Consider the following 11,059-nt stretch of genomic DNA (forward strand, 5'->3'; position numbering starts at 1 on the left):
TGTGGCTATTAAATTTGTCAAAATGAGTCTTAAACTCATATACGACCCAATTTAAAATGTAAATGAGTCTTATGAGTCACTCAATTTTGAAAAGACCATCTTAAATGGGTTGAGTTTAGAACCCATTTTCAACTCAGTAACTCAACTTATTAGGCTCACTCACACTTTCTCTTCATCTTATAAAAATATTTTTAAAAAATCGAAATTACTTTTATTTTTCTTTTCTTCTTCCTTCTTCCATTTCCTTCGGTAGTGGCTAGCGACGGCAACGGCTGGCTAGGTGAGCTTGAGCTCATTGATCAGGTGAGGCCGAGACCTTGCAGAGGTCAATCCTCGCCAATCCAGTGAGAATCGACCTCGTCGACAACTAGCAAGGCTTAGGACCTTGCTGATTTATCGAGACTCGAGCTCGACCTCAATAGATAGGTGGAGCCTCGTCTAAGGCTGGCAAGGTTTGGCTTACTAGCCGTCGTAGTGGCTGGTAATCGGTGAAGGAAAAGGAAAAATAAAAAAAGAAAAGAAAAAGAGAGGCCATCTTAATAAATGCAAAAAGGAAGTTGCATGGAGCTCATCTTAATAAATGCAAGGTGGTCTTTGTGAACTTGAGAAGAGAGGCCAAGAGAGGCCAACATACAAGATGTCTCTTTCCCATGTGAGCATCATGAAGTGCAATAATGATTATTCTATGGTCATTGTCACCGAATGATGAAGACTCACTTCTACATTATAAAAGAAAGCAAGAGACATGGGACAAGAATTGAGCCGAGGTGGCCGAGAGAACGCCAAGTTCCTTTGGTGGCTAAGAGTGTGCCAAGTCCTTGGTGGGTACAGAGAAGATAGGGCGCCAAGTTCTTTGGTGGTTGAGAGGGTTGAGTATTGTTGTAATTACACTTGAGTAATTTAGCTAGACAAATTCTTGTGAGTAGAATTTGTTTAATTCCTTGCATGAGGTTTCACTAAGAATTATGAGGGGCTAAATACTGTGAACTCGAGAAGAGAGGCCAACGTACAATATGTCTCTTTCCCATGTGAGTCATGAAGTGCAATAATGATTCTTCTATGGTCATTGCCACCGAATGATGAAGACTCACTTCTACATTATAAAAGAGAGCAAGAGACGTGGGACAAGAATTGTGTTGAGGTGGTTGAGAGAGCGCCAAGTTCCTTTGGTGGCTAAGAGTGCGCCAAGTCCTTGGTGGCTAGAGAGAAGAGTGCATGCCAAGTTCTTTGGTGGTTGAGAGGGTTGAGTATTGTTGTAATTACACCTGAGTAATTTAGCTAGACAAATTCTTGTGAGTAGAATTTGCTTAATTCCTTAAGTGAGATTTCACTAAGAATTGTGAGGGGCTAAATATTGTGAACTTGAGAGGAGAGGCCAACGTACAATATTTCTCTTTCCCATGTGAGCATCATGAAGTGCAATAATGATTATTCTATGGTCATTGCCAACGAATGATGAAGACTCACTTCTACATTATAAAAGAGAGCAAGAGACGTGGGACAAGAATTGCGCCGAGGTGGCCGAGAGAGCGCCAAGTTCCTTTGGTGGCTAAGAGTGCGCCAAGTCCTTGGTGGCTAGAGAGAAGAGAGTGCGCCAAGTTCTTTGGTGGTTGAGAGGGTTGAGTATTGTTGTAATTACACTTGAGTAATTTTAGCTAGACGAATTCTTGTGAGTAGAATTTGTTTAATTCCTTGAGTGAGGTTTCACTAAGAATTATGAGGGGCTAAATACTGTGAACTCGAGAAGAGAGGCCAACGTACAATATGTCGCTTTCCCATGTGAGCATCATGAAGTGTGATAATGATTATTCTATTGTCATTGCCACCGAATGATGAAGACTCACTTCTACATTATAAAAGAGAGCAAGAGACTTGGTACAAGAATTGTGCCGGGGTGGCCGAGAGAGCACCAAGTTCCTTTGGTGGCTAAGAGTGCACCAAGTCCTTGGTGGCTAGAGAGAAGAGTGTGCGCCAAGTTCTTTGGTGGTTGAGAGGGTTGAGTATTGTTGTAATTACACTGAGTAATTTAGCTAGACCAATTCTTGTGAGTAGAATTTGTTTAATTCTTTGAGTGAGGTTTTACTAAGAATTGTGAGGGGCTAAATACTGTGAACTTGAGAAGAGAGGCCAATGTACAATATGTCTCTTTCCCATGTGAGCATCATGAAGTGCAATAATAATTATTCTATGGTCATTGCCACCGAATGATGAAGACTCACTTCTACATTATAAAAGAGAGCAAGAGACGTGGGACAAGAATTGCGCCGAGGTGGCCGAGAGAGTGCCAAGTTCCTTTGGTGGCTAAGAGTGCGCCAAGTCCTTGGTGGCTAGAGAGAAGAGTGCGTGCCAAGTTCTTTGGTGGTTGAGGGGGTTGAGTATTGTTGTAATTACACTGAGTAATTTAGCTAGACAAATTCTTGTGAGTAGAATTTGTTTAATTCCTTGAGTGAGGTTTCACTAAGAATTGTGAGGGGCTAAATACCGTGTACTTGAGAAGAGAGGCCAACGTACAATATGTCTCTTTCCCCATGTGAGCATCATGAAGTGCGATAATGATTATTCTATTGTCATTGCCACCGAATGATGAAGACTCACTTCTACATTATAAAAGAGAGCAAGAGACGAGGGACAAGAATTGCGCTGAGGTGGCCGAGAGAGCGCCAAGTTCCTTTGGTGGCTAAGAGTGCGCCAAGTCCTTGGTGGCTAGAGAGAAGAGAGTGCGCCAAGTTCTCTGGTGGTTGAGAGGGTTGAGGATTGTTGTAATTACACTTGAGTAATTTAGCTAGACAAATTCTTGTGAGTAGAATTTGTTTAATTCCTTGAGTGAGGTTTCATTAAGAATTGTTAGGGGCTGGGAAACATTGAGAGAATGTTTGAGTGCTCAAGTGATTGTAATCTTCATTGTCTCACTTGTGTTTATAGTGGAATTCCATATTGCTCTTCCCATGAATGTAAGTTCTGATATTCGAACCGTATCATGTAAATTTGATGGTGAATTTCCTTTCACTCCTTCCAACTAATTTTATCCTCGTTTGTCTATATTCACAACAATTGATAGCGAAGCTAGTGTTGGCTAACTTGAAGTGAATTGATAACGATGGAAGAGGAAAAGGTGAGAATCGCCGATTTGACGGGAACGATTTTGCTTTCTAGAAGATGCAGATTGAAGATTATTTGTACTAGAAAAATTTGCACTTACCATTATCTAGGGAGAAACCATACTCGATGAAGGATGCCAAGTGGGAATTGCTAGATAGACAAGTGATGGGTGTTACTCGGTTGACGTTGGCTCATAACATCATGGTGAACATCGTGAAGGAGAAAACCACTACGGAACTAATGAAAGCCTTGTCAAATATGTACAAGAAGCCCTCCATGATCCAAAAGGTCTATTTGCTGCAACATCTATTTTACTTAAAATAGGCAAAGATACATTAGTGGCTGAGCATATCAACGAATTTAATGAAGTTGTTAACCAATTGAGTTTGGTTGAAATCAACTTTGAAGATGAGATATGTGCGTTGATTCTATTATCCTCATTACCTGATGACTAGAATACTACTATTACTACTGTTAATAATTCCTTTGGGTCAAGGAGCTTGACATTTGATGAGGTTCATGATTTGATTTTGAGTGAAGACATTCTTAGGAAAAAATTTAGTGAACCTATACCTATTGCCTTAGTAGGTGAAAGTAGAGGAACAACTAATACATGTGTTAATAAGAGCAGTATAAATACGAATAGACATAGTTAGTTTAGGATTATAGGAGTTGTCTATTGGTCTTGTGGCAAGAGTGGGCATGGTAGAAGAGACTCTATTATGCTGAAAAATGAAAAGGGTAAGGGAATAAGAGTTGAGTCTATAGATGATGTTGCAGTTATAGATGAGAATAATTCTGATAATGTAGATTGTGTCTTGTCTGTCATTGAGGATTCATCATTTGATGGATGGATAATGGATTTTGGTTGTTCATTTCATGCTACACCAAATTGGAACTAGTTTATCACTTATCAGTGCATGGAAAATGGTAAAGTCCAGTTAGCGAATAACACTGAGTGTGATGTTGTGGGTGTTGGTGATGTTAACATCAAAATGTATGACAGTATTGCGAGGACATTGATTGGAGTAAGGCACATCCCAGAGTTGGAAAAAAACTTAATTTTCTTAGGTACCTTAGGTTCAGCTGGCTATGGATATTTTTTAGAAGGTGGAATGTAAAGGTTGTTTGAGGTGCCCTGGTGATATTGAGAAGAATCAAGCACGGAGACATGTATGAACTTCAAGGTGAGACAGTGATAGGTTTTAGTTCGAAGACGTCAAATACATCTATTCAAGAGTCTATTGACTACTTGATAAAGACCTGGGTGTTTGTACCGATGTGCAAGTTTGATGCCGTTGTCAGAAAGATACAGTTGAAAAACTTTGATTAAGACGAAGATTGGTAAGTCGATCAAGCATATGTGGACTAATAATAGCATGGAAGTTTGCTCAAAGCTAGTAAATAATTTTTGCATGAAGGAAGACATAATGAAACATTGCGCTAGTACCGGTAAACCATAACAATTTGCAGAATTGATTAGTAGATCATTACTAAAGACGAACGATAAAATGATCTCTAGTGCTGGTGTTGGTAGGAGAATCTTGGCTGATGTGCTTAGTACGGTAAGCTACTAGGTAAATAGATCCCCATCAACAGCTAATGACTGGTGGACTCTCGAAGAAGTGTGGTCAGGTAACGTTGCTAGTTATTCTATTCTTAGAATGCTTAGTTGCGCGTGCTATTTTCGAGTGAATGATGGTAAGCTCGATGGGAGGGCAAGACATATTCCATGGCTATGCTCAAAGCGGGGCGGTCAATTGTGGTGCCTTGATATAAAATCACCTGTTGATAGCAGAGAAGTTACGTTTGACAAGTCTCCAATACTTTTGGCTAAGAGTGTTTGTGGCAGTGTTGATAAGGATCTGGACGGTATTTAGCTCAAGGTGGAGTTACAACAAGAAACTCTTTAGGTAGTAGGTACTAGTAGAATAATCAACACAGATGATACTTGTAGCGAGATGGAGTTAGTAAAGCCAATGGTTGCTGTAGCTACTAAATTTGACAATGTGCGTGTTTGACCTTCTGTCAAATATGGAAGCAATGATGGTTTTGTTTTATTTGTGGTACGGGAGGTTATGTCGGAAATTCTTATGGAGTAGCTAACTATGCAAGTGGAGTTGGCATCTTGATGAGGTCCACGATTATGACAAAGTTTAGGTGTGGCTTAGACTTGGAAGCACTTTGTGGCAGTTGAGCCCATTGGGGCTGTGGGAGAGCAGTGGCGAGTTTTTCATTGAAGTGATTGTGAGTTGACTTAAACGTCGAGCCAAGGTGGAGATTGCTTAAAATATGTCTCGAGTTTGAGCCTATTGAACAATACTCAATGTAAAAAAATAAGATTGACCGACCTTGTGATTTTGTAAGACTTCTTCTTTGATCCAGCTACACATGATTGCATTTATGTTTAGCCCCAATTGTGAGAAGAAGAAAATTGCGTATGGATTTCATTTTGCATTTATCTCTCTGCATGTGTAGAAAGCAGTAAAGAAAACTTGCGTGTTTTATTGACTCTCTTTCCTTGGTTCTATACGGAGCTGTGATCGAAGTCAATGAAGAGACTTGCCCAAGCACCAAATATGGGAATTCCTCTATCTACATATGAAATAAAGGAATCCCCGTGAAGAAGCATATGGAAGCCTCAGTTGAAAGAGCAATTAAAAAGGAAGTTGCTTGGAGCCCATCTTAATAAATGCAAGGTGGACTTTTTGAACCTGAGAACAGAGGCCAATATACAAGATGTCTCTTTCCCATGTGAGCATCATGAAGTGCAATAATGATTATTCAATGGTCATTGCCACTGAATGATGAAGACTTACTTTTGCATTACAAAAGAGAGTGACAGACGTGGGACAAGAATTGTGTCGAGGTGGCCGAGAGAGCGTCAAGTCCCTTTGGTGGCCAAGAGTGCGCCAAGTCCTTGGTGGCTAGAGAGAAGAGAGTGTGCCAAGTTCTTTGGTGGTTGAGAGGGTTGAGTATTGTTGTAATTACACCTGAGTGATTTAGCCAAATAAATTCTTGTGAGTAGAATTTGTTTAATTCCTTGAGAAAAGTTTTACTAGAAATTGCAAGAGGCTAAACACTGTGAGTTATTAGGTGTAACTGGGGGCTGAGAAATACTGAGAGTGTTTGAGAGCTCAAGTGATTGTAATTTCCATCATATCACTTGTTTCTATGGTGGAATTTCTATGCTGCTCTCCCCATGAATGTATGTTTTGATATTCGAACCAAACCACGTAAATCTGGTATTCGATTTCCTTTCCTCCCTTCCGACTAATTTTATCCAATTTGCTTGTCTATATTCACAATAGATCTCCTCATGCTAGATAACACAGCCTCATCTTCTCTCGGCCACTCCAAGATAAACCCCATCACTTCTTGAGATGAAGAAGAAAGTAGGTGTAACAATATTCTTGGAAGAACGAGTTTACAAGAATATAGGACTTCCAAGCGTTGACGGATAACCTCGGATTCAATATTAGGATTTGGATTTAGTTTTCTACTTAAATACACATCAAGTGTGAAAACTGGAACGCTGTAGATCAAATTGTTGTTCCAGCCCAGTTCTTTAGTTTAACAGTATTGGCGCAAATCTATCTATGAAGAAAATCGGTGCTTGGTTTATAAACTATGTAGACCGGCTCTACATCAATCATTAATTATGTAGGTCGGAGAATGTGAGATTCATATGATAGATAGCCTTGACATTGGATCTCCCTGCTATGAATATTCGGGTACATTGAGTATAGTCTCTAAAGCACTTACACCAAGTGGCTCGATCGTATGACATAGTCAAATGATGAAGTCTCTTTGCATATCAAAGCTAAGACATAATATGAATAATGAAAAGTAATAAACTAACCAGCAAACTCATATAATGCTCGGGTTTAATTTCTGCTAAGACATAATATGAATAATGAAAAGTAATATACTAGCCAGCAAACTTGTAGGACGCTCGGGTTTAACTTCTGCTAATGTAGGCATTCCCTTTCCAATTTGTAGCACCAGATTTCTGCCAAACTCACAGCTTGAACTGCTGCAGAGCTGAAGTCCCATCGCCTTTCGCATTCGCGCTGAAGTGGGAAACGTACTCCATGATGGTGGTTTCTCTGTACTTTGGTGGATCGCCCTCGGAAATCAACTCCTTAATGGGTCCGTACAGTTTTGGTGATGGCGGCGTTGCCGTGTAAAAGAAGCATGCCACAGACGCTCGCGGCCCCATGTTGTTCGCCACAACTCTGTGCTCGGAGCTCTTGAATATGTCATTTGAGATAAGCTGAAAAAAATGGTCTGGTTTGTGATTAGAAGTGCACACTCAACTGCTGGATAAAGAGTTAAGGCGTAAAGTGCTGTTTGTTGATTCATTCGTGTGCCTAACAGGGTCTCTAGTGATAAAACGTAGGGAGAGAGAGTACGTTAGGTGAGACTTGCCTGAAGCAGATCACCGATGTTAACTATCAGTGCTCCTGGCACGGGGCTCACATCGATCCACTGATTCTGATAAAGAACTTGGAGGCCTCCAACATGGTCTTGCAGGAGCACGGTGAGGAAGTCGCTGTCTGTGTGCCTGCTGGTCCCCATAGTGAGCTCTGGTTGTGGGCATTTGGGGTAGTACTGGTTCAGAAGGACGAGTCCCTTGGCGCACTCCATGTCCTTCAGATGATTCGGCTTCAACCCCAGTGCCTCCGACAGTAGTTCGAACAAGGTGGTTCCCAAATTCATCACTCGCTTCGAGAATTCCAGCATTATGTCACTAGGGTGTTCAAAAATTTAGTGGGTCAATTCGTCACAAATTCCTAGTCCGTTAGAAGCAGACACCCCAACAAGTTATTATAAGAGATTGCGGTTATATATTCTGTGGAATAGCTTACCCGCATACCGCTGGCAAGTCCTCTGCCTCGAGAGCATTAGGTGCCATAACACAGAACAGGGTGTCCCTCCAATTAGCCGCCTCTGTTTTATACAAATTGAAATTGCTGTGGTAGGCGACGCTTGTCGTGAAATCTCGCGAATAGAACCGTCTCTTCTCTTCAGCACCTTGCTCATGGAAACGGCGCACTCCATCCAGCATCTCCTCCAGAACAGTCGTGGGGATCCCGTGATTCACCACCTGAAAGAAGCCCCATGTTTTGGATGCACTTCGAACTTCATTTACAACCTCCTTGCGCCGAGATGGATCTTTTGCAATATCTGCGAGGTCAACTATAGGAACATGGAAGTGGCCGTTGCTCGATGCCAGTGCACTTTGCAGGTTCTCCGGGTGATCTACGAAAATGCGAGGAACTTCTGTAATTCCAGCATCAACAAGGCCCTTGACACCTGCCTTTGATTCATCGAAAGCCTTTTTCTCGCGCATCTGATCAAACTTCTGTGTTTTTTCATGCGCTTCATCTCTGCTGAATACTTCCATTTTTCTTCCTTAGTGAAAACACTTAAGAGTTCCAAGTCCGATCTTACATTAAATATGGGAGAAATTGAAAGACAAAGGTCCTGTGGTATTTAATGACTGGATCCAAAAACAGTTGAGAAGAAAATAGAGTATTTAATGACCGGATCCAAAAACAGTTGAGAAGAAAGAAGAGAACAATTATGTACATTGCATCACAATGAAAGTCGTTAGAGTATAAGGGTAAAATAGTCGTTAGGAGCTTTAGGGTTTATATATATATAACATTACTGAATAAAAAGAGTATTTTTCTCTCACATGGTATCAGAGCCAGGTTTGCCACAATAATGACATCCGTGTGGCCCATGAGGTATTGACAAACACATAAGATTGTCCATTATTATTTTGTTGACCTTGGCCTCTCCCTATTCTTGTGCCTCAGCCTCCCCCTCAGCCACCAGGTCCATCATATCCTCCACGACTTCCTCCATCATTCCTAATACCACTGCTAATTTTAGACTGGGACACAAGAGCTAAACTATCTATCATAGATGTACCCTAAAAAGACTCACGAGATACTCGAAGAACCCATGCAAATGTATTAGTGAGTGACACAACATTCTCTCCTCCAAGAATGTGAGACCTAACAGTTTCATATTTAGGCCCTAAATCTCCTAAAAATCCCATCACGGCCAATTGTTCTCTTTGAAGTTGCATTTGTTGAACATTAACTAAAATAGGGAGAACTCCATTCAACTCCTCATACATTCTCTTAAAATTAGCAAATTACTATGTGATAGAGCGTCCCTTCCTTTTAGATCAATTAAACTCTTGTGATAACTCATAAATCCACGACAGGTTATTTTGACCAGAATATAACACATCCAAATACTCCCACAGTTCTACATCATGTCTCTTTTCTCACGTGCAACTCTTCCTCATAGGAGTTCTCTCTTGTGACCTCATGCCTCGCGTGATCCATGCGACTTGCCCAGCTTGTGAAACACCCTCGCATGGCTCTTTCAAGCCAGCGCTCGCATGACTCCCTTGTTGTGGCTCGCTGCTTGCTTATTTTGATCACATTCAAAAAATTTGCTACAAATTACATGGAAGACTAGGGTAGCAACAACAGTTTGCAAATACATCTTGTGCTGGCCCTTCTCCACAGTCTTCTGAAGGCAAGGTAGTTGTTATGTTTGAGGAGGAATTTTCCCGATATAACTAGATTCAAGTTTCATAGCCTGCTTCTTCCACTGCTACTTTGGTTTAGACAGGTAATGCTACTGCATGTCTTTCAGCTGCTTCCTGTCCTTTGGTCATTGATTTAGGGGCTTTTGATCATATGTCAGGCCTTTTAGGTATATATATATTTTCTTTTACTCCATCTTCATCCATAGTTACCTTTAGCCGATAGATCATCTACACATGTTGAGGGGTTGGCATTGTTCACCCAATTCCTTCATTGCCATTGTCCTCAATGTTTTGTCTTCCACAATTTCCATTTAACCTCATGTTAGTTAGTAAATTAATTGAAAACTTTTAGTGTTCAGTGACATTCTACCCTCATTCTTGTATTTTTTAGGATCTGGCTACAAGGAGGACGATTGGTAAAGGACGTGAGGCAGAGGGCTGTATGTGCTGGAAGACGCTCCATCAATTGCTTGCCCTTGTGTTATATCACTATATCAGATTCATTGTCATCCTGGTCATCCTTCTTTACATAGTCTTCAGAAGTTAGATTCTAGTTTTCATTCTCTTTCTAGTCTAGAATGTGAGTCATGCCAACTTAACAAATTACATCATATTAGCTATCCGCCTTGAGTCATTAAACAAGCAGCGTCTCCTTTTTTGTTAGTTCATTCAGATATTTAGGGCCCTTGTCATGTCGTTTCCAATTGATATTTTGTTACTTTTGTTGTGACTACTCAAGAGTTATTTAATGAAAAGTTGTTCAGAATTATTTTCTATATTTCATGCATTTATATTTGAAATTTATACTCAATTTGGTGTGCATGTTAAAATTTTGCACTTTGATAATGCTGAGGAGTACTTTTCTGCACATTCTATAATTTTATGACTCAACATGGTATGATCCATGAATCTTCTTGTTCTGATACACCTCAATAAAATGGTGTTGCTAAAAGAAAAAATTGACATTCGTTGAAAGTTACTAGATCCATGTTATTTGAGATGAAAGTGTGACATCCTGAAATTTGACCTCGTCTCGGATGTATGAAATGGTTGTTTCGTTGACGCGCTTATGGTTAATTTACTCGGAATTAATCACTCACGAGTTAAATAATTTATTAGGTGAGGCCATTAAGGGATATAAACGCGACACACTAGAGAATTCGATCGAAAATCGCACGCTTGATCATAAAAGTTGGCAAGGGTCAATACAACACCGTTATAAATCGATTAGCAAACAGATATAGGTCGATTCGATGGAATCAAATAGTCGAATTGCGGATTCCGCACGACTGCGATATTCGTGTTGAACAGCAATAACCTGATTTTCTATCGATATTATACTCAGGACACGTAATTGAACCCTTGCGATTTTATGACAACCAA

General features: G+C 40.4%; 1 protein-coding gene across 1 annotated transcript; it reads right to left on the reverse strand.

Annotated features, from left to right (window-relative positions):
• Positions 1–6,777: 6,777 nt before the first annotated feature.
• LOC104414531 (1-aminocyclopropane-1-carboxylate oxidase homolog 1) lies at positions 6,778–8,560 on the reverse strand. Its single transcript, XM_010025679.3, has 3 exons — positions 7,971–8,560; positions 7,531–7,852; positions 6,778–7,375 (listed from the first exon to the last, which is right to left on the reverse strand). Exons 1-3 carry the CDS (start codon positions 8,507–8,509, stop codon positions 7,121–7,123), a joined length of 1,116 nt encoding a protein of 371 aa, XP_010023981.2. The 5' UTR covers positions 8,510–8,560; the 3' UTR covers positions 6,778–7,120.
• Between the last annotated feature and the right edge of the window lie 2,499 nt (positions 8,561–11,059).

This window comes from Eucalyptus grandis, chromosome 8 (assembly GCF_016545825.1).
Source record: "Eucalyptus grandis isolate ANBG69807.140 chromosome 8, ASM1654582v1, whole genome shotgun sequence".
NCBI lineage: Eukaryota > Viridiplantae > Streptophyta > Magnoliopsida > Myrtales > Myrtaceae > Eucalyptus > Eucalyptus grandis.

What these genes read in the sequence shown, in the direction of transcription:
- LOC104414531 (XM_010025679.3), bottom strand. Translation starts at nt 8,509, where the DNA reads ATGGAAGTATTCAGCAGAGATGAAGCGCATGAAAAAACACAGAAGTTT. An exon ending in GACTTGCCAGCGGTATGCGG is followed by an intron (nt 7,853 to 7,970) that starts GTAAGCTATTCC and finishes TGAACACCCTAG; the next exon opens with TGACATAATGCTGGAATTCT. An exon ending in ACATCGGTGATCTGCTTCAG is followed by an intron (nt 7,376 to 7,530) that starts GCAAGTCTCACC and finishes CATTTTTTTCAG; the next exon opens with CTTATCTCAAATGACATATT.